The sequence below is a fragment of the Ptiloglossa arizonensis genome, chromosome 4 (assembly GCF_051014685.1).
Source record: "Ptiloglossa arizonensis isolate GNS036 chromosome 4, iyPtiAriz1_principal, whole genome shotgun sequence".
Lineage (NCBI taxonomy): Eukaryota > Metazoa > Arthropoda > Insecta > Hymenoptera > Colletidae > Ptiloglossa > Ptiloglossa arizonensis.
The window spans coordinates 18520790-18545399 of record NC_135051.1 but is presented as its reverse complement, the minus strand read 5'-3'; the positions used below and the strand labels follow the sequence as shown (position 1 = coordinate 18545399).

Here is a 24610-nt window from a genome sequence, read left to right as displayed (position 1 = left end):
CGTTTCTACTTGTACCGGTACTTGTAAATCTCGACAACAATACCCTATTATGCACGCTACCTAATTCCAACTAATTAAAACAAAAAACGCGGAATCGTACCCAACATCACAGATGCCCCAAAAATATTTAAAATCGATTCTTTCGGCGAACAGAGGCCTCTATGAAAAAATTTCATTGCACACTTTCGATTTAGTTTCTCGCCTAGAACGACTGTGTTACCACTCGTGTCAACAATTCCTTCATATAACATATAGGTTAGGTGGTAAAACAGTAGTACGGGAAATTGGGTTGTAGAACATTCCCGGAACACTTAACCTCTCACTTATACCGCAGTGTTCTCATGCACCATTCTAGTTCTCTCAACACACAGTGAATAAGGTCCTCGAAAGAAAAAATTAAAAAAATAATAAAAATCCAACGACAGGAGACCGAGGAAGGGGAGAGAAAAAATTTATTCTAAAAATTCACCGACGATTGACGTTCTGAAACCAGTTTCCTTTGAACACAGTGAATGAGGACCATGAATGAAAAAAGGAAAAAATTAATATAAATCCAACGACAAGGGGGCAGGATGGGGGGAGAAAAAAATTTATTCTGAAAATTCGCCGAAGATAAATGCTTCGAAACCAATTTCTCTTAAACGCAGTGAATAAGGATTTCGAATAAAAAGACAATATAAATTCAATAATTTAGGTGAATAGTGAAGGGAAGGGGGGAGGGCGAATTTATTCCAAAAATTCACCAACCACACCTCGAAACCAGCGACAGCGCTCAGTTTCAGTGATTGGCGAGCACTTTAACCGATCATAGTCGTTATTGCGCAACCGATCGAAAATATATAATTAAAACAACAAACAGTTTTTAAACTCGTCGATGTGTTTGCAACGCACGAAACGAGCACATAGCTCAAGTAATGCAAGGGTTACGTGACACTCCATTTAAAACGTCCTCGTGGTGCCGTTGCTCTCGTAAAAAACATGGAACCCCATAAAGCTTAGAGAGAAACAACTTTCAGGGGAACGTTCCTCTGGAACATGAAGAGTGGTTTCCACGCAAATTCTGCGTAACTCGGCTTTGACGAGGAGGAGGGAGTCGAGGGGGAGAGGGTCGAGTTTAGCGCGCATAAATCGAGGGTAATACGAGGCGTTTCGAAAAAAAAATGGTACCTCCGCCGGAGTCGCACGATCCTGTTTCTAGCCGGGGCACCTGGAAAGAATCGATCCACACGATAATAAACCGGTGAAATATCGCGGCAGTTCTCGTATCGATCCTAAACGACGCTAATAACTTCGATACGCCATTCCCCTTTGCCCCCGCCCCTCCCCTGCTGGTATCAAAGACCATGGAGAAGGAAACTTTTATGAAGTCGTGCTATCGTGGCAATTTTGCTTTACTTATCCTCTCGCTTTCGAGTCAACGACTATTTGCAAACGAGAAAGCGTCGATAAAGAACGAAGAAGGTAGCGGCGATGTTATCCTTTCGTGTGTGGTTAGCCCCATCTGAGGCTGTAGTTTGTAATAATAATGAAAATTTCTAAAAAGGGAACGATGGTGGTGATAGTCGTGGAGTATCTGAGGAATCCAAGAATATATATTGTCGATGAAGTAAAATTTAATGTTCGAAGGACCTTGAGGCTCAGCAAAAGCGTGCTAAAATTAAAGCAATTATTGTTATAAAAATTGCACGAAAAAAGGGGGGCTCAAAATGGAAAGAAATCAACGTAAACCTAAAACTTAGGGTTTCTCGTTCTCGGTAGTTGTCATACAGGTACCCCTTGCAAACAAGACTGTTGCCCAGGGTCCCTCACTTAAGGGACCTCCCATTTATTATCAGTTCCATACAAAATTTCGCAAAAAATAAATAAATACAATCGTATTAGCCGTAGAATCCAGTTTCTTGTAACTGTACTCTCAAAACCTCATTATTCTTGCGTCTGAAATTTGTTTAATTATATCAGAATACAAGTAGTGGACCGCTCAATCTCTAGAGAGGGGGCACTGATCAGAGTGTCCCGTTATTTATTTTCTCTAAACTGAAAATTAAAGTTGGAAGGTCAAAGAGGATGCTCATGAAGAACGTGCCAAAAATAAAACAACGACTATTATTAAAATTACAAAAAAAGGGGAAGCTCAAAAATTAAAAACAACCAACGGTCAACCTAAAGCCCAAGATCCTCCTTCTCATCTTCTGGTAACCCTTCTTTCATTACATTTCTAATCCTCGAATCCTTTTATTCGTCAAGGTGATTGACCTCGCCCCCCTCCCCCACCCCCCACAAAATTTAACCCTATTCTTTTCCCGCCCAATAGGCGTGCATCGATTTCCCTTTATCGAGCGCGAGAATTGGTCCCCGATCGCGTCGAAACGGCACCGAACATTAATTCGCCGTGCCCTCTCCCCCTCCCCTGTTGTTGCCCCCTGCCCCCCTCGTCCCACCCGAGGGATAACACATCGCCGTTTTCCGTCCGATTTATTGGCTAATCCGATATTTATTGGACGCGCGGCCAATTTCCAATTTACGCAGTGGTTAACTGCCACGGCCAGCGTCGGCACGTTAACTGCCGACGCGCCCAACTGCACCCACGAACAGGCTTAGCGTTATATCCGGTTTAATTGGATCGGGATTAAATTAACTTCCGGCAATGATGGAATTTGAACGCAGAGATTCCTCAGCTACGCCACGTTTCACTCCCTCGTCGCGTTCGACCCATCGATTTCAACCACCCTTGGTCTCGTTCTTCGCCCCCCTCCCTTCTGCCCTCCACACCCCCACTCTACTGTACCCCACCTTCCAAGTTCCATAACATGCCACCTCTGTTGCCTGACTTTGATACCCGATTCACTGTAACCGCCATAATTTTATCCGCCATTGTGTCTCCGCTTCTGGAGGGGGTGTGGGGCGGGGGGGGGGCATTGTTTTCCTTATTACACTGAGTCCTTTTGTCTCCGTGGGCAGATTTATTCGTCGAAAGTAGTTAATTACCATGGGGTGTACCGCACAATGTATCGTCGACTTTGGCAAACACGATCCTCCCATAAGATAAAAGATGGAAGGATGAGGGGGGTTGAAGTGTGTGGCAAAAGTGGGCAATTAGTTTACTTGTACGAATGAGAGACTCTGGGGTTGAGCCGGGATTCGGTAAACAATATATTATTTTGGATTAGAGTGAAGATTTTTGGAACGATCTTTTTTCCTTAGAATTTGTAATATTTTTTAATCGTGCAAGGCATTCTGCTTTTGTTCGTAGCTCAATTTTACAGAATTTTTTTTTTTTTAAGGGGATGCGAATCGTTCTTCGTCGTATCCAATATTAAAACGCTCGCGACGATTAAGCGGGAACTATTTCACCCCATTGATCGTTCAAAGCGATGTTAATTACGGGGCTGCAATCTTTATTCGTTCGTAGTTGCGTGGTCATTCCGAAGCGTTCGACGAGAATTACCGGCTGAAATTACAATTAGCGTCGTAATTCAACATTCAGGGCAGCGGGCAACGAACGAAATCACCCGGTACGTAACGCGCTACTATTTGACCGGAAGGCCTGCTGCTACATCCCCCCCCCCTCACCACCATGTTCCCGAGGAAATGAAAAATTAACGAGTGCAATTCCGAAACGACTATTATTTACGACGAACCATTCGAAATTATTTCCTGGCGCGAGACCCCGACCTGTTCCTGGAGATTCTAAATAATTTTCCGAGATGCTTGGAAATCTGGTTCATAGACAGAGTTCAATTCTCCGGGTGCAATAACCTTTAGAGTAGCTTGAAAAACGACAAAGAACGATTTGATAATAATAGTACGAAATAAAGTACAGATGCATTCTTTCGACTCGTGACCAATACATTTTCTCTCCCATCCATATATCAATCCTAGGAACTGTGCTGTATGTACATACATACATACATATTTAGCCTAGTTCCAGAGTCTTGAAGATGGACCAGAACGTCTAACCTGCTACGATTCGCAATTCCTTCCAGAAGTCATCTTCTTAGGTCCGCACAGTACATTCCTTAACAGAATTGACATCTTTCCAACTCCCCTTATTTCAAGTAACATCCTTCCAACTCCCCATAGTACATCCCCCTCATTCTCAATCCAGTCTGACCCAGTACGATCCGCAGTTCCTTCCAGAGGTAATCTTCTCAATCCCGGACAGTACATACAATTTCTATTCTTTCCTATCATCTACCACCTCCTGTCCACGCACCCAAGAAACCTCGAATTGAAACCAGAACTAAAAATCATTACTCCAAAGATTCAAATTCAACGCTCCTACGACCCGTCCAAGCTCCACCAAGTTCCCCAATTCCTAAACACCGCGACTTCGCACAGTCGTTCGCAAATTGCTCGAAGACGACAGGAAGGACCGAACTCGAGCCATCGTTGACAGTTCGCGATCCTCGCAAGTTCCATCGCGACTGGAACATCCGTAACGACACGTTCGCTCCCGAGTTATCCACCCCCGCACCGCTTCAAGACGTATTTCACGGTATAGGATACACCGTTGACAAGCACGAAGACGCACGATTCCCGGTGTGTAATCCACCAAAGGGGAAACCCTTTGTCCGCGCCACGTTAAGACGACGCGTGTACTCTATCGAACGCGTCGGAAGGAAGCCCTTTGTCGTCTGCAGCAGAAATTACCTCGAATTAATACCGTCGGCTCTCCCGAACATCCTCCCGGGTGTTTTCCCCGTCTGCGTTACCCTCGTCGAGCTTCCGCGCGCGCGAGAGAGTAGTCGCGGCGGTTTTCGAAGCATTGTGCCTGAGAACGCGGGCCATTGTCTGGCTCTGGCATCCGTCGTCGGCTCGCGTTAGAATATTTTCCCGAAGAGAGGATCGGAGAGGGGGGTCGGGTCTGCCGCTCGCAAATATGGGGGGAATGTTTTTGACATCGAGGCACGTCGTGGAGAGGGGTGAAGGGGGGAGGATAGCTGTGTTATGGGCACGAGCTTTATTGGCCGATGGAATTCCCCAACAGGGAGGAAAGTTCAGCAGACCGCGAGTTCCGAATCTTTCGAGCGATTTATCCCTCTCGCGTTAACAGTTTCGCGAAAAATAAACGGGATTCTAATTTTAACACGAAACAGTGAAATGTCGAATCAAGGATCGGTGAAGAATATTTTTGTTTTAGATTTTCGAAAATTATCGTGCAAGGAGTTGAGTTGTTGGTTAGGTGTAGGTTTAGTGAGTGTTAAACGAAATTTGAATTTTATGATCAACGCGAAAGAGTGAAATGTTATCGGTTCGAATTAAAGATTGATAAAGAGAATTTTTTCTTTTACGTTCTCAAGAATTATCGAGATTCAAATTTTAAATCGAAGATAGCCAGGGTAATAATCACTTTTTTTTTTATTTATAAAATAAATATATAATATATTTTCTGGAAAGAAAATTTTTCCATTATTATTTGTAGTTTGCGAAGTAACATCGCTGGATGATGACTAATTTAAACTATCTCTGTATTCCTACTTATATAAAAGTCGTTAAAAAGTCTCCCAGCAATCTGGAACGAAGCGAATATTTTCAAGGTTTCTAACCCTTGGAAAAGTTGAATTCTTAACTTCGCTTCCGAGTAATTATCGACCGTTCCGACCGAGCCGATTATTAACGGCCACCGATTCAGAAACCTCTTTCGTTTCCTCCGCGACATTAATAAAGCAATCTCGCTGGAAGCTGAAGAAAAATTACAGAACGATTTGTACGGATTAAATTCAGTCAACCGTATGAACACCCCTTTCCCGAGACGAACAAGGGATCTGTCAGGTTCGTTATTTAATTTGATCGATTAAGCCACCGCACCGTGCGAAATTAATAACCGCGAGTAACACGATTAGCGAGTTTAATTACCGCGAGTATCTTACGAAAATACTAACGAAGCGTAGATCTATACGTTTAGGCGATAAACGATCCACCTATAATCGATCTAATACAAATAAATTTTAGAAATTTTACAATGACATAAATCGATACAAAAATACAAAAATTAAGAAGGTGGGTAATTTCATAACTGATCGCGATAAACATGCTTTGTTCGCAAAATTACGAGCTTCACAATCGCTAGAAAATTAATTTTGCTTCGATAGAATTTTAATTATTCCGCAACTTGCTTCAAGAACTTCTTTCATTTTATACTCTACCCACTCGATTTAAATTTCAATGAACTAATGTTGTAATGAAAAAAAAGACACCTACTTTGATATAATGTTTCATGTAAATTTATATCGAAATTTATTTTACCATGCTAGAATTTTAATCGCACCATAGCTTCTTTCTCGAAGGACTTGCAACAAAAGAAAAAATTCGATATTTTATTTCGCTAGAATTTCAATCACATTGCACCTTCTCTCTCCAAGTATTTTTTCCACATATTGTCCTCCATATTCCCCCTCCAGTGACTTAAAAATAAACCAACCAATGTTACCCGAATCAAAAAAAAAACCATTTAGCATACCCTTCGATATAATAACAGGTTTCGACGAAAATAGGTATACAATAAATCCGTGAATCTAATGTTAATTGTCATTAGAGTTGCTCGTTAAACGGACGCGCTTGCGACAACGGGGTGGGGCCGGGGCGGAGAGGGGGGAGTGGGGGTTCCGCCTTCGCGCGCGCCGAATGAAAACAGTCTTTATAGTTTTAATAGAAGCCCCAGCTGAATGCGGTTCGTTATCTCCGTAATTGCGCGCCCAGCGTTGACCCAAAACTTGCAACGGTCATTCGCGTTCGCTACAATCCTTACTTTTCACGAGTGTACACATAATGGCGTCGCGTGGCCCCTATCTTCGTCCCCGGTCGGCGGAAAAGTAGTCCACGATCGAACGAGACCTCCTGAGAGAGACAAAACAGTAAATCCGTCGTCGTCGAGTCGGGGCGCGCCCCAGTTAGGTGAGGGAACAGCGCGCCCGACGTTGATTCGATAACTCTTTCCTTTACCCCCCTCCCACTCTCGTTCTCCCCTCCCACGCCTCTCTTCGCATAAGTTTCTCGGAACCAACCGAGTCTCCATCTTCGTTTTTTGTTCGTGGATTCCACCTTTATCTGCCATTCAAGTCGCGTTCTCCGCCGTTTAATTATTTGCCCCCCCCCCCTCTCTCTGCGAGAGATTCATCCTAAGGGGGGTTTTTGCATAAAGCGTCGCGAAATTGGCGGAACCATCTCGACGAAATTCACCGCGAGGAGACAATACGGTGCCGTAATTCGAACCTCGTATATCACCCCCCCCCCCCCAAAATGGCTCCCTTGCTTCGCCAAATCCTTCACCAGTACGGGGATCGCAAAGACAAAGATCTCCCTTCATTGTCGATGATTGAAGATTTCTCATTTTGGACAGGAAATATGGAAAATTTAAAAAGAATTACGGAGGGGGCTGCTGGGTGTTGTTACAGCCCCCCTGTCAATAGTGATCTTTAGATTAGGTAGTTGGGGGGCTCTAAGAACTGACCAGAAACATTATTTCGGTTTAAAAGCTTCAATACGAAGGTACGAAATTATTTAAAAACAGTGCTGACCCTTATTTACCAACAATTTTATATAAATAAAAATGATTAATAAATTTGATGCTCTAGAAAAGAGAAAAATACCGTTATAAAAATAATTGCATTTTATTCCGACATTGTTCTATTCTTCTCACTGTAGAAATAAAGAGTTAAAATTGAAGAATTATTACTCCACCCTTTCCCCCTACTTATATGATAAATAATTTATACATTTCGTTCTCCCGTTCGGATAATTTCTTTTCAGTAAAATAATCGCCAACAGTGATATATTTAATACAATTATTCGTTACAGTACACCGGATTGAAACTTTGTAGGATTAATAATTATTCCTTATGTTCGATGCGTGAATGTTTATTTATAATAAAATTACAAACATCAGAAAATTGACAACAACAAGAGCGATAGAATAAATCCACGGGGACTCGACAACGAAACGTGTCAAATAAAGCGAAGAAATAAAGATCCACGGGAAATGTCCCCACGAAGTTGTAAATTCGATCCTGCCCCTTCCCTCGTCACCGAGGGGGCGGATCCTCCCAAAGCGTGGTAACTCCCACCCGCGACTAATTTCGATAAGTCGAGCGAGTCTGACAGGGGCCATTCTTCAAAAATGTTTCCCGACCGATATCGGACGTCTCGCAGCTCCCTACGAAAAAGTATACGAAAGGGGGATATGGGGGGGGGGGGGGGGGGATTGGAAATGGGAGAAACATCGAGGGTAAAGAAAACGCGTTATGGCATGTGTGTCCGTGCCGCGCGGAAAGAAAATCGCTTTCCTCGGATAAAAGTGCCGTGTGCGGGGAAAAAAGTGAAACGAAAGGCACTCTCGGTTTTCCCTGTTTCTGATCGACTTATCTTCGGTCACGTAGCCGCCCGAGACGCGTTACGATTGAAAGAGGGAGAGGGGGATAGGGAGCGCTGATATCGACGAGCGTGGTTCTTTCTGACTCGTTGGCCGATCGCTCGACGTGATCGCCTCGCTTCACGATAGCTCGCGCGAACAAACCCGTAAAGGCGAGTGAACGAGTCCTTGAACAAGGTGTGCAATGGCTGCGCCAACCGATTATCGTCGATTTATTCCACCTAACGAATTCGATTCCCCAATAAAAGTCTCTCGCTGACCCGTAACGTCTGGAATATCGAGCAGTAATGCCCCCTCTGGGATTTCTTTCGATTTTCAGGGAGTAACTTGAAAGAGTGAACTCTCGAAATACAGGAAATATTCATCCGGTTAGATCAGTCCGAGGAAACACGGTTAAAAATATTGGAGGATTTTAAACGGTAGCCGACGAGGAATCTGGATCTATTTTCCAAAAATGAGGGGGCTTTTTACAATCCACGAGGGACGGGAAAGAAAATTTTTTTAATGTAAGTGTGGCGCGTCCACACCGATCGCACGTAACGAATGCGAGTCCTCGATAAAAGTCCCTTGGTGAGCCGTGACGTTCAGGGTATTGAACAGTGGTACCCTCTCTTGGATTTTAAGGGAATAAGAGAGAACTCATACAGGAAATATTGATCTGCTTGTTTAAATCCGAGAAACGTGTTAAAAGAATTTTAAACGAGTTGAGATTTTTCAAAATTTATACCACCTTTCAATCCACCGTAAGAAGAGGGGGCACACAGAAGAAAACTTACATTGCAGAAGCGGCCACGTCAACCAAGCCTAACGAGTTCCTCGATAAAAGTCCCTCGCTGACCCGTGACGCCTAGAATATCGAGTAACGGTGCCCCCTCCCCACACCCTTAGTATTTCCTTCGATCGTAAAAGAGCAAAGAACTCTCTCAATAGAAGTAGTAAATGGGATTAATTTATAGCTGACTAGTCCTCGAAGATTATTAATTAAAGCACCTTTCTGCTAATGACACGGGAGCCGGTCAACGACTACTACCTACGGTCGATGGTTCGAGTGTCAGAGGGGGTCAAGCATGCTCGAAGGCACCGACCATTAGTCTTCCGCTTTCAAGGGAGATATTTCATTCGCCGATGGCTTCCAGTCTCCCGATATTTCCAATAACGAGCGACGAAAGCTTCGTGTCTGAAAAACAACATCGGGGGCGACCACCGGTCTCCATAACTCGTTTAAGGGGCCCCCCTCGACTCCCCTCCCCCCTCCGCAACCACCGTTTTAAAAGGAGCGCCCGTGGCCTCGGGGAAAATAAATTTCCACGGGACATTTATTTGTCGGGAACGCGGCCGCGAGATCGGTATTTCCGTTGCCCGCGTGCCAGACAATGGGGTAGGAGTATGATATACCGGGTGGCCGTATTGAAACGACAACGCCAGGGTCTGGGGAAAAACCAGCCGAGCAGTTCGAGGGACCCACTAAAGCCGCTTTTCTCTTCTTTTGTTTCAGGAATTGGAGAGGAGTTATACCCTCTCGACCCCAGGGGGTAGCAGCCCCGTCTGTTGTCCGCCCTGCAGCCCGCCACCTGCACCGGCCGCATACATATCGAGCGCACGTGCGTCCTCGCGGAGACTCGGCGCCGGAAGTGGCCCGCCGTCCCCGGAAAGGGATCCCCTGGGAAGACTGTTAAGGTCAGTTCGATCGTGTTTCTTCAGTGGACGTTATCGTTCGACCTCTTGATTCTCGACGGAGCGTGAAATATGTCGGTTCGAGGACGATTTAGTTCACGAGTCGGTGAAAGAATAGAGTAGCTTCTCGAGGGTGGAGGTAAAACAGCATTAAACTGGGTCTGCGCAATGTTGGGAACGGGCGAGGAGGAGTCTGCGACCGAACAGCTCGATCGGAGCAGTTGGTCCGTGAAAGAAACGAACCGGGTTCGAGAAACGTTACTTTATTATTTGTACCGAGTCACGAGGCACGGGGGATTATGGAACGATCGATTGACTGCTCAAGGACACGCGCTATGACTCTTACTTATCCCCTCCAGGCTAGCTTTTCTCCGGATTCGTACTACTGTGGCGGCGCTACCCACGCTTGCCACCAGAGGGAAACTGACCACCGACCGTTTCCCGCAAGTTCCCGTACCTGCTCCGATCGGTATATAAACGATCCTTTACCGATCTCCCAATGTCCCGGCGTATAAGGTAGGGCCTGCTAGGATGCCTTACTGATGAATCCACTAGCAGGTCCGGGATGAAACGCTCTCCCCTTTCCTTTTCCACCTTCCACACATTCGCTAAACGACAAAGAGCGTGTATTTTCTTTATGTTTATTTATACAAAAACGTCACGATTAATTTTCCTGGTTTTTCCCAACAAGGAACATTATTTTTTATTATATTCATTACAGTACTTTTTCGTGTGTGGTGGGAGCTGTCACAGACGATCTTTTAACAACAAAATCTGTTCTCCAACTTTCACTCATTGTTACATGCGCGGTGGGAGTAATTATAGACAATCCACAATAATAAATTCTCTCCGTATTCGTACCGTAGACACGCACTCACTTATTGTGTGCGCAAGAGAGATAGCGTTCCACGTGGAGGGAGTAGCCGAACGGTGGGGGTAGCCGCGCGGCATCCTTGAACGGCCAATCGAGCGTGCACTCGCCTCTCGTCGAGCACCTGGTCCGAACGTCGACCCACGATGGAACATAAATAAGGCGTTGTAATCGTCATCAACCGTGAATTATCCGCGGACGGCGTGGCAAGACCATAAAAGCAGAGTCTGGCTCTCTCGGGGCAATCGTCCGGAAGCCGTAAAGCTCTCGGGCGGTGCCTATCCACGTCCCGATCCTTTCCACGCTTGATCACCTTCGTACGGGTTCGCCCCGGTCGAGATCATCAATCTTCGCGCGGCACCGCGTGTACAACGAATGCATCATTCACCGGTGAAACTGCCACTTAGCGCGACTACAGTTTCGTCGCCTGGGAAATTAACCAGTCACTCGATAAGCGAGCCACTTCGGGGAACGTGGCACGACACGACATGTCGTAACTCGAATTAATTGGAATTTTAGCCGTCGCGTTGTAAAAAGTTGAGCAAATGGGGGGAGGGGGGTACACGAAACGTTTTTAAAAGGTATTCGAGAGTGCTCCGAAGACCTTCGTACCAGACGGGAGGAGGAAGAACGAAGCGATAGGGAAGAGTGTCGTTGCTACGCAACGATTTGGTAATTCGTTTGAAAAATTGATGGACCCTTCAGGACGAAATTTATCGAGATTTTTCCACGGTAAAGTTTCACCCACGGTCGTTTATGGTTAAAAATTTGCTTAAACGGAAACACGCAGATTCTCGAACGAGGTTACTCCGAAGAATATGCACATAACAGGGTACTGTTCGCGATGGACACAATTTCCTTTGTCTCGGTGCATTATCCTCGTTGCGCTTCGTTTCCACTCGAATCGAGATGCTCTTCTTTGAGACGCATTTTTAGTTTGTCGATCAGGGAGAAAGGGTTTGGAGGATATTCGTGTCGATCGTGTATGGGATTTTCATCGGTCTTTTATCCTCCCTTGATCGGATCTTCCGCGATATTCACCGACCCTTCTATTTACCACGCTATATATACCCTATATCTTTTCGTATCTCTCTGGTACGATGGTCTCCAAACTTTTTGGAAGACGCGACAAATATCTCCCTATTTTTATGAACATCAATTTTTCAACTGGAAAAAAAGTCTTCTCTTGTTGAATAAAAATAATTATTTTAAAAAAGCTTCTGGCTAAATTCACTGCTTGCAATATTCTTAAGATAAATATTCTACATACTATATATATAAAAAACATGAAAATTATATAGGTTGTATAATTTTCTTGAACTGAAGTTTAGAAATGAGGTTGTTTATTTAAAATGTTACAAAAATTGTGCCTCTACGAAAAAAAAGAAATTATATCGCTATTAATCCCCATTCAAAATTCACATTTCTACCTCCCTTATAGATTACAAGCTCTCCCAATTTATAAACCAGTGTTTCGGATCATCCCTCTTCGATCTCTGTTTAACCTTCGTGCCCCCTTATAAATTTGACGACCCCCAATTTACAAACCACTGTCCCACACCATTCTCCATCGACCCTCGGTTAACCTTTATGCCCCCCTAAAGATTACAATCCCCCATTTTGTAAACCACTATTCCAGATCATTCCCTGTCAACACCCGTTTAACTTACATAACCCCCTGTAAATTATAAGCCCCCCATTTTGTCAACCACTATTCCGGAACATCCCTCGTCGACCCCCATTTAACCTACATGGCCCCCCTGTAAATTACAAGTCCCTCATTTTGTAAATCACTATCTCAGATCACCCCCCTCGACCCCCTTTAAAATTTCTCCGCCTATCGACCTTTTCAGCGGTACCGAAACAAATAAACGAATATCCCCACCCCCCTCATCTCGTCTCACTTATTTAACCGAAACCGTCGCTCGATGATCAAACGACAGCCGCCTCGGGGGCCCCCCTGTCGTCTTGCGCAAGCATTCCATTAGTGTGGGGCTTTCATAATTAAGCAAATTCGTCGGGAGGAATTCCGTGTGGGCGACGTCGTCGTTGCCATTGTCTCTGTCGTCCCGTGGTTTAAACTCGGAACTACTTGCTGCTTTCAGATTCCTGAAGGTCTTCTACAGGGAGCTCGGCACTCGTGATCCACCCCATTTGCCCGCGTGGGCGTCGCCGCTTCCACTCGGCACCCTTTGTCCGGCGCACTTTCAGCCGCACCTGCAGCTGCTCCACAAAGGCGAGCAGGAACACAGACTCGAGAACATCAAGCCCGACCAGATCTTCGCCCCCGTCAGGGTGAGTGTCATAAATCATCCCACGGAGAAACTACTTCGTCTCGCGACGGTGCCCGCCAGTCGTTGACGGGTTTCTTCCCTCGTAAAACTTCCACGGCGACCAGTTTTCGCGGCTGTCGTCTGCAACGGACATTCCAGAAGCAGAAACGAACCGCGACGAAGAAGAAGAAGGGGGTTAGAAGGGACGAGGAGGGGGGACCATCCACCCGAGAGGAAATTTCTGATAAGAATCTCGGAGTTCCGGGGAACCGACCTCGAAGTCCGGAATTCGCGGGGAGCTTTGAGTTCTTAAACTCTCGAGGGTGGGGTGCTGGATGGGGGGAGGGGGTAGAGGGTGAGGTGTCTTCCTTTTCCCTTCTTCTAAAGTTTCTTTCAGCTCTGGCAATTTTCCCTCGTAGATCTCCTGCCTTTCGAAATTCGAATGGAAGGAATTCCTAGAAAACGCGAAGAAAATCTGAAAAGTTTTGCCCCCCTCTATGAAAAAAATTGGGAAAATTCTTTCGGATATTTAATATTCTTTATTTTGATACTCGTGGAGTCATCGACGACGAAGCGACGACGTAAGATTCAATTTGCATAATCGGATGTAAAAAGTTTTGTACCCCACTCGCCCCGCCCCCTTCAATGAAAGAAATAAAATTAAATTTGTTATTTTTACTCTCGCGAAGTATCGAATCTTCCTCTCGACGAAAAACAAGAGAGAGTTTGGCATTGGTACAAATGTAAAAAAATATTGACCCCCTGTCCTTTATTTAAATTTTCTATTTAAAGAGCACCACGGAGACACCTCTTCGAGACATCTGGTCGATTTAATACAAATTTTTCGTTTCGTGAAAAGCAATAATCCGTAACTCGCGCAGAATCGAGGAACAACGTGATTGCGGTGCGCAACGAGTTCCCGAAGAAACTCGAAAGCATCGAACTTCGACTAGTGAAGAGGGGGTGGGGGTGAGAGAGGAGGGTTAGAGACAGCGGGAACTTGGCTTTCACGCGACATCGCGAGAAGTTTCTGCGTTGGATGCAAGTTTTGACGTTCCATGTGGAAAATCGTTGTTGGAACGTCTTCCGTATCTAGAACTCGGGTTGCGCAATTACGGAGTCAATATCATGTAAATCTACACCTGGCGAACGATCTTCTCTATTGGTACAATTGATACAGAATCTCTCGCGATTGGCCTTCGAAAACTCTCCACGTGGCGCGAGTCGAAATGTTGTACACATTTTGTTGACTCCGTGGAGTTTCCGTACCCCGTGGTAGCTGGTTTCAGTTTTACATTAAGCGAGGTCGTGGTTACATTTTACAGTGAAGGTTCAGATCTTTGAGTTTGCCTCTGATTGGAGTTTAGTAAAAGCGACAATATTTTTTCATTAACGAAAGAGTCGATAGGTCTCCTTTAAACGATATATAGAATACTATTGGGGGGCCCCCTAAGAGTACCCCCCTTTTTAAACGAAATGTCTACATTTTCTTCAAGTTTGAACATTTTTCTACCGAGAAATTCTACTTGGACAATTTGTTGGGATTTTTAATATCTGACAAAATTAGATATGTAAAATACCAATAGGGGGCCCCCGGGAGTTACTCCTCATTTTTAAATGAAATATCTATAATTTATACAATTTTGGATCGAACTTGTAGTGACAAATTCTACTTGTAAAGGATTTCCTGTTTTTCCACAATAGTGAGCTACTCGGATAGTTTTGAACATAATCTATGACTCGTGGCAGCTTGTTAAGAGGCTTAAATTGACCTAAATTTGGTAAATACTCCTCGTGCGGTATATAGTATGCTACGTATTAACGCCAAGCTCGACCCGTTCAATCCTTCCTATGCTCCTTTTCGACTATCCATAATTAATACTATTTGCTCCAATCGGGCTACATTAATACACGTTAACTCCCGTTTCTCGGCACGTGTGCCACTCCTTACCTTATCGATCTCGTCTGTATTCGTGTCCATGTACTTCTGCTGCACTTGTTATTTTATTATCTTTCGCACACACTCTCTTTTGTTCGCTCGTTCCTCTTCACGTTGTATTGTCTCTTACTGCACTCAATGTCCACCGTTAAACAAATAACACCGATAATAAAAATCCAACGCCCCCGTCGCGCAATAAAAAGGTATATTAACTCGTAACTGGTAAGGTAGAGTCTGACAGACCCCAGTGAAGTTTGTTATTATCAGAAATTAAATTTACTCAGTTTCGTAATGTATTAATAAAAATGACTACTATAGATTTTTTTTCTTAAAAATGCTCAAATATTTAAACGATTAAATAAGATCCTACAGACTCAGCTACACCATATGTGTGATAAATTAACCACCGTATATTTATCATACAAGACATATTTTTTTTACATTTTTAATCTCAATCGAGATTGGTAATAAAACTCTAACCGTGAAGGACGTTTACAGTAACAATTCCCGTTTCGTTTAACCGTAAACACAATTAAAAGTCTTTCGTAACCTGAGCGATTTGCCGGTATCCACCTCGAATTTCTTCGAAAACGAACAAGAACGAAAGAATTAAGAACAACCAGTAGTGGTGGAGCTGCGGGGAGCAAGAAACGGTCAAAGCGACTGGAGAAACGTGTGGAAAGAAAAGGGCGACGACAGACGCTGGAACCGAGCCATAAACGAAACGCATTACCTTAATGGCGGGGGCTTCGCGCGGAAGACGAGAGGATGAACGAAAGTTGGCTGATCGCGGGTTACCCGAGGTTCCACGGTTGGATTCGACCAACCAAAGGACGGGAAGCAGACGGAACGAAATTAGCCCGTGTCGCGTGCAATATTTCACAAAATTATATACATACCAAATGGGGGGCCCCCTCGAGGGTATCCTCGATTTTTAAATGAAATATTCAAAATTTGTACAGTTTTGGATAGTTCTTTTAATGACAAATTTTACTTGGACAATTTATTTGTATTTTGAATATTTTACAAAATTAGAGTACCATTGGGAAGGGGGGGCTCCAGAGGGTGCCCCCATTTTTAAATGACACATCTCTCTTTTCATTCAAAGTAGCCTCATGTTCTCGCTGTTTTTCAATTCCAACGCCTGCGCGAAAATTAATTCGTCAGCCGTATTTGCTTACGTACAATTACGCTAATTTTTTAAAATAATCTACAATGCAATCCCCCTCGGATAAAACAAAAATGAAATTAATTCACGGAACGATTTTTCTTGAATATTTCCTCCAAGCGGTACTTTCTTTCACCGATACAAAGTTACGTACCCCCTTAAAACCATTTGCAAACGAGGATAAAACGAGGCCACTACGGATTCACTCGGAATCTCTGTTTCGTACGGTCGATGTTCGTTGCTCGTGAAAGATGAATTCTCTCTGGGAGGAGTCGGCAAATCACGTAGGGGGTGTGGAGGTAGGAGGATCAAGGGAATTCTTTGGCAATCGAGAAGAGTGGGTTTTCGGTCACGAGCAGCGCCCCCCTCCCCCTCTTCCCTCCTAAACGGAATTTGGAAGCGGAATATCCGGGTGCGGCGTCTCGTTTGAGCTGAAAGATCAAGAGTCGATGGAAAGATAAATTTGAGACTCGTAGCAGGAACGATTCGGACACAGACATTCGTAATCGTTGAGTAAATATCGAGGGGGCAGTGCGCGGGGGGTCGAGAAAGAGAGGATCGAGCATTTCCGCAACGTTGGAAAATCTTACGAAAAGTGGAGAATTTTCTCGTGAGTGCGAACGAGGGGTATTCAGGGGACAAATACGAGTCTAAATTCTTTTTACAATTAAGAGGGTACGTGTGTCTCCCCAAAAAGGGTGTCTTTCTTCGAAGATTTTTTCAAGAAGAACTGCTCGACAAATCTCCCTAGGCCAGTATTAAACTTCTGCAAAATTTACAAAACTGCAAAATTTGAAAATAAAAAAATGAAATCCTCTCTCCTTTATTAGACTAAAAAGTCAAAAATCAAAAAGGTAGTAACTTTCGGAGATGATTGCATAAAAATTGCATAAAAAAGAGTAAAAAAAGAATCCTTTCACAACGATCGCTCTAATTTCGATCAATTTTTGAAATTTTCTCGCGAGAGACTGTCACCAACTAATTCGCGTTTACATCGCGATTGTACGAGCGAAGAAAATATTTCTGTTCCCGCGTCGAGAGCACGGACACACGGACAGACGTAAGAGCCCTCTCGAGCTCTTAACGAGGAGGCGTTTTATCGAGGGAGAGGGGGAGGGGGGCGAAGACGGTGGTCGTCAAACCCTTTTCGACGTCCCGATAATATCTTCGCATCGGGAGTATCGCCGCAGGAGCGTAACTCTTTTCGGTCCCTCGAATAAAGGAAGGTTTTAATCGCGGGGCGCAGAGACGACGATCGGGAACGGAACGCAAACCGCTTCCTCGAGCTGGGAGCGTAACGAGGCATTGTTCTGTCGCGGGACGATAAGATGGCCGACCTCGCTTCGTTAACGTTTCTCGAAAGGCTTTTTAACCGTTGCGCCACTCGATGGAAAACCCGTGGACGCTGATAACTTCTGGAGAGACCAGAAGGCGGTACCAGAACGCCATCCCCAACCAACCGGAGCCGTTGTGTATCGGTAGGACACTCAGAAATCGAGCATTCGTCGAACCGGTGGTTTAATTGCTTCTGGGCCGTCCATCTCTTCCACCTACCCCCCATTCCCCTCTAGATCGTACATTTTAATGTCCCGTTGACGGGGAACAGAGAATTTATTACCGACTCGGAACCTTGGGAACTATTCGAGCATTTATCGTGAACGTAAATATCACCTCAGTTCTCGCGGGACCGTCGAAAGGCAAGTATACGGAACAGTGTCAACTGTGTGGGTTGAAACGATAAACAATTAGTAGCTTTACTATCTCGGGAAGTTCGGGAGTGGCAGTGCCACTTGACCAAAGGAAATTCTAGGACACTGAGAGAGAGAGAGAAGAATATCTCATGACTGTCCTCTAGTGAAGTATTAAATATTGCTGTCGCGAAGGATAATGAACAATTCGATAGCTCGTCGGTATAGTTTTTATTTTGTAACACTGATAACCGCAGGTAACGTTACACAAAAGTTTACAAATATTAAGATTCATTCGTTGTAAGCGCTTCGAGTGCCATAGGTAATCACTGTGGATGGCGAGGGTAAAAGTAGAGCAAAAAAAGTTGTCGAACTTTCAGTGTTTTTCACACCTCTGATGTGAAAAGAAAATGCACCATGTGGTGGTTACTTGGGTACGGTGCAATTTTCGTGGAATTTTCTTCCTGCTACCAGAATGTCCAATAAATCGCAGCATTTGTTACTTGTTCGTCCCATATAATAAACGAGAGTCGAAGCGTCGATCACCGAAGAAAGCTGTCAATTTGCGCAGCCGACATCGGAACCCGTATCACTCCGTCGCAATAGTCGGTGCTCGTTTCATTTTCCGTAGACCGGTCCGATCGCTAAACATCTCAATCTTCCCACCGTAACGCCGCCAGTATCTACTGCCAGCGGCGCAAACCAAAGATTTATCGAAGCCACGATAAATCCATCCGCCGTGGAATCTCCTTATCTTCCGGGTACACGTACTCCGCCAGGACCGAAGGATCCCGCGTTCCATCCGTTTCGATTTCTCTCCTTGAGAGATACGCGACACGGTAGCTGGCACGGTAACGCGACCGAAATGTAAAAGGTACACCGTTAGAAACAGACAATCTTCGCATCTTGGTTCGCATCGATGGAGGAACGTCTTCTCTAAACGATGAAAGAAATAGATTCCAGGGTTTGTACTTTTGGATCCAAGATTTATTACTCCGTGAGAGAAATGGTGATTGTTTTGCGAGACACCGTGTACACGATCTCTGGCAAAAAGTAGGAAGAGAGGAAACGTCAAAGGGAAAAGAAATGTACTGTTCGTGAGTCAAAAGAATGCATTCGACGCTGCTCGTTACGTTACAGCGACCCATACGTAGTTTGTGTTCTTAATTCCATGTTTTGCTCTGTAAATTCACCCGATTAAATCTTTGAAATATTTCGAGAAAAAAAAATGGCTTCTCAGAGTAATTAGTTCCAGGGGTCGTCACTGATCCAACAAATGCTCCAGTAGCATCTACACACAGTATGACTTATACCAGGAACAACAAAGGACAGTACGTCAAGGGTGTTCCGATCAAGCACGATCGGTTTAAGCTGCAGATGCAATCTCTCGAGACGCAGACTGTAGCCTTGTAACCGTCCCGTGTCTTTAAAATTCTTTGCTAGAGACGTGGATCGAATCGATGAATTTTGGCACGAAATCCCTTTGATGATGCGCGACAAGAGCATCTGGCCCCAATTCGTCGTTCCGTACAAAAATGACTTCTCCCGTTTCCTCTGTTATTTCGCTGCATCCGGCGTGGAGCAGGTCGATAACACGGCCACGAAACGCAGACAATGCGCCACGTCGCCCGGAAACGCGCACGTCGAAAAATGAGCCTCGTAACCGTGCCGTCCTGGGGGCCGGGACCCGTGGCAAAGGGTGAGACGCGAGACGCGTGGGTACATCGGGGGTCTAGGGTGGGATGGTGGAGGCAGGAGGGCCGTACGATACATGCCACCGTATGCGAACGAATTCACGTCACAGATCCGACGGACGTGTCGGGGCAAATAAATGGGGTTGCCAAGCGAAACTACGCGCTTTTAAAAGTCCTCGACGCGTTTCGCGAGCCTCTTTCCACGAAAGGAGGAGTGGGAGAAGGAATATGTAAGTTTGATCGAAGCACGGGAAAATTCTCAGACGATATTGAAGACTTTCGAGGTTAGAAATAGGTATACCGAATACTCTACTGATGTATTGTAGATTTTTCCCTACGAGTAGTGAATTTTCGTGGGGATAGATCCGACCCACTTGCAACGATGTCACAAATTTTTGTTTAAATTGGATCACAAGTGCTGAAATAGTAACGTATACGTATATCGAGGGGTAAGCTCGAAGTTCCGGACATAGATGTAGGTATGTACAGTTCGCGAGGCGAAAGAATGCATCTGGAGGCACTTTTGTGGTTCTTACTCGATGTCAATATACTAATGAAAGTAAATCGTATACGAATGCTACTAGAGATCGGACGCTCGGTGATTCTTTACACGGTCATTCTATAGCAACGATTTCAGCTAAGTGCATTTTTTCAACCCATGGACTATACGTACCTACTACTCGGAAAGTCAGTAATAAAATCACGGAGTAGAAATTCAAGTAATCCTCAGAAAGTGCAAGATCCGAAATTTACAGATGATGCATTCGTTCGACTCACAGACTATACGTACCTTTTCGAAATGTCAATTACACGGTAGAAATCCTGTCGATCGTCATGATATACCGGTTACGCGGAAAGTAGAAGATCCAAAAGTTATGGTCACCAGATGCATTCTTTCAACTTGCAAACTATAGATACGCTCTTTAAAATTCTACTCCCCGCGTTTGAATAAAGGAAAAGGACACGGGTTATGAGCAAAATACAGATCTCGTTTCACGGATCATTGGTTCAGCGAGCAACAGACGAGGAAGTCATCGAGAAAGTCATCGATAGTACCGCAGACCTGTATCGACAACAGAGGTCGAGTGGCGCGTAGGTTAGCGTTGTCCTCGAGCGAACGCCGAGCGTTTTTCCATTTCTAACCCCCCCCCCCCCCATATTATTTCCATTTTCCCAGGCGGCCGGGACGAATGCACCGACGAGTGCTCTCCGATCTGGCCAACTGGAAGCGATTTCTTTGTCTTCGCGCTCTCCACGGGTGTGCAGACACTTCCGAGAAGCGGGCGTGCACACGAACGAGCGACGCCCGGGCGTCGTCCCGTGAGCACACGACTTCTTGGACGAGACTCGTCGACCGAAACGCAGACATTGTTCCCGACGCCTTTCACCTGTTGTCTGCGTCATTCGCGCAGGGAAGAGCCATTACGACCGGGACCGTTTTGAGGCGTATTTACCAACGTGTAGTCCTAGACGGGTAAATATGGATGTGCCGATACGAGGGCCTTCGAGTCAATTTAATGGCCTCACTTTGCCAGGAGTGATGTGTTGTGTCAAATCCGGCTTGGTCAGATTCGACTAGAATGTATCTTGTCCATATGTGATAATTGACACGTGTCACGAGCTAAATTGACCTTGCACGACCGATGAACCAGAAGGGTGAAATTTCACGCAGTAGTACAGTATCATCAAGACTTAACGCGAATACAATTTATGTTGAACTTGTCAAGACAGTAACACGAAGGTATACCGACTGTCAAGTGGTTTTAGATGTTTCAAGTTCTGTTGAAGTTGATCTTCGATGGTTTGTGAAGGTTAGCAGGAAACTATCTCAGGTCTGTTAAGGCTGATCTCTGAAGGTTTGTGAAGATACGTAGTTATTCAGGAACTATTAAGGAAGATCATTGTTGAGGTTCTACCAGAGATGATCTCTGAAGGTTCAGACCTTCAGAGTCCTTAGATTGATCATAGATCAATTATTGAGACCTTAAGATTGTTCCTAAAGTCAATGATGATCAATGATCTTACAGGATTTTGTATTGTCACTTGAGCTAAACTTTTGTAGCTTCCAATTGTACGAGGAATCGGAGCCTATTCGATCGCCGATTTCGGTTGCACGAAAGCGACACGACCGGCGACCATTGTCCACATTCAAGACCATCAAGGGCGAAAAACTTCTCTCGACGAAGATCTCTGGATTCGTTTAGGCTTCGATAAATCTCCCTCCTCTGAGATATTAACCTCCGTTTACCGAACCTGTCCACTGATAAAAACGGGAAGACTCTCGATGAAAGGACATATTCAGCGAAAGCTACTGAAGAAAATAGACCTCCCTCAAATTGACGTCAATCTCCTCATTGTCCCGCGAGTCGCTTCGAGATTATTTGAAAGAGAAAAGGGGTGAGCATTTTCTCCAAGTTTCCCCCAGTTTCTTCCCTTTTATGTCCAGTTTCTTTTACGAGGTATTTAGTCGTAAGAAATGGTGCCATTCTCACGAAATATCCACCGACCACCTTTACCCTCTCGGATGTAGAGGAGTGGATAGAACGCGGTTAAGAGGGACCAGGAACAAACGCGGTCGTCAGTTCTCGCGAACAATGAAAGGGATCGATAGGCAGATCCGTGTGTGTCGTGTCAGGGTGGATAAAGCTTATCCTGTAACGAGCTTACGATCCTTCGTACGGGATCGTCGCCGATGTTGCCTGTGCTCTATGGATTTATCTTTGGCGCGCGCGGAAGAAGGAAAATAGCTTGTAGCTAGGCGTCGTATGAAAAATATGCGAGAGATAGAAGAGGGAGTTGCGTTCCCAGGGTCAAACGCTTTATCTCCCCTGGAGACCATTTTTACCATTTTCTTGCTCCTTGTCCTTTCACAACCTGTGAAGAATTAATTTACCGCGTTGGCTTGTTGTACAAAGAGTACTTTGTCCGCATCATCCGGCTACTACCCTGCTAACTCGAGGCTTAAACTTTCCTATTATTTTAGTTTACTCGTGTTGTTTCTCTCTCTTTTTCGCGCAATTATTTATTTATTCTTATTCTATTTATTTTTACTCTTTTATTGCACTTTTAATTGTATCGTTGTTTAGGTCATGTTAGGTTGATAACGATTATTTTGATTCCCTTGTTGATCTACGATACACAATATTGACGCAATAGAGACGTACTACTGTTACTATTATTATACTCTGGTAGGATGTTTGGTAAATATTTGATAACATTTTAGCAGAGTATAGGAAGATATCAAGAATTATCTTTCTATTCCTAACAGTCGATCTGGATTGATCAAAAACACAACAGAGCACTGTGTTCCTGTAATATGTGTTTCCGCGTAATCAGTCAGCAGCATGTTAACAAGGCAAAACATCTGATCCAATGTAACGGAAACTGATATGGTTCGCGTTTGAAACGGACGCTATTGTAGCAGAGGCAGTACCCGTGATTAGGATGAAGGAAGGGAGGGGCAGAATTGGGGCAATGCTGGAAAGTAAACAGGAGTACAAGAGACCTGGGATCACGGTGTTAGCGAGGAAAGCCAACGCGAGGATTTGAAAAATTGAGGACCCCTCGGCGATCAGGAAGAAACCTAAACAATATATGGTTAGCTTAAAATTATAGAACCTCCACCATAAAAACATAGTGGTTGACTAAATTGGTTCAAATAGTGGATCTGGCTAGTCATTGTCGAGTTTAAGAAACGAATACCCGATTTTATAGCCTACCCTGTGAAAGCAATAGAACCTAGAATCCTGAAGCTCATAGCCTGGGGTCGGGTAATTATTACTAAAGAACACATAATTGCCTTAACATCGTAGGACATCTACGATAAGAAGACAGTGGTCGATTAATCATCTCGGATAGAGGGAGATCCGACTGGACAGTTGTTATCTAGTTCAGGAAACAGGAGTATTTGATTGTGTAGCCTACCCTGTCGAAGCTGTAGAACTTGGAAGACTGAACATCATAGCCTGGGCCGAGATAACTATCAAGAGCGGACAGGTAATGCGAGTATTAGACCGTAGGGAGTCTTAGTTTACGACATCTACTGGAACAAGAAGGGAGCTGAGGTAATAGTGTACCAGAGAATCACGTGGTGATCTCTGATGGGGATGGAGAGAGTGCAGGACTAAGTAATAGACCGTAAAGGATCCAGGATCGCAGCGGTAATGGATCACAGAAGACCCAATCTCCTGCGGTGGAGCAGCCACGTAACAGAGCATGAGAGGCCTAGATAAGATCCCTTTATAATAGAAGGTTTACCGAGATAACGTCCACGATAATACCAATTCTCTGATAAAAGTTCGGTCTTCTATAAACACAATCCTAGGCTTGAATTTCTAAAAGTATTTAACTACCCTTCTGCCAGACGTTTGCTTCAACAATTTAAGTTCATCCTCGAAAGTGAAGCAGGGCAATTGGCACACACATAGGTGGATTCTATTTATCGTTTAGGTACAATTGTACCATTTCTTCCATATTGCCGCATAAACAAGTGGAGCGACCGATATTTTAAGAGCCACTCGAGTATAAGCACGTTGTACAAACTAAAACACTCACGAAAACCTTCGTTTCAGGAACTCGAAGTCCTCCAATTACCTTGAGCAGTGCATCTTCGGCTAAGTTTTTTTTTTTTTATACACCGCGGGCTACATTTACGGCAGCGTCTCCTTAGAAACGATAAGATCTTTATCCAACATTTATTGCCCGGATTGAAGCGGAACTCCTGCAGTGATCTGATATAAAAGAGTCCTGAAAAACTGGGTCGAGTCGTAATTAAAGCACAGTTACAAAAGTATTACATGACCTATATCCTGTTCGAGGACATCCCCGTCACATGACAGTCTGAAACAAATTATCCGCAGGTATAAATCAAACGTAGGAAAAATTTTTTTACAGCCCAACTACAGCGAGAATCATCTAGGAAAAAATTTTGGAGTT

General features: G+C 44.6%; 1 protein-coding gene across 8 annotated transcripts in view; it reads left to right on the top strand.

Annotated features, from left to right (window-relative positions):
• LOC143145130 (uncharacterized) overlaps positions 1–24610 on the top strand; it is a 265611-nt gene that overhangs the window by 178727 nt on the left and 62274 nt on the right. For 7 of the 8 annotated variants that reach the window (XR_012991619.1, XM_076308175.1, XM_076308173.1 and 4 more), the window contains exons 4-5: positions 9864–10045; positions 13019–13208. The exons of the other annotated variant lie outside the window; for it this stretch is intronic. Coding sequence is in view for 6 of the 7 variants with exons in the window: in XM_076308175.1 (XP_076164290.1) it covers positions 9864–10045; positions 13019–13208 (372 nt within the window). In the remaining variant the exon portion in view is untranslated. The remainder of the gene's footprint in view (positions 1–9863; positions 10046–13018; positions 13209–24610) is intronic. 8 annotated transcript variants of the gene reach the window in all.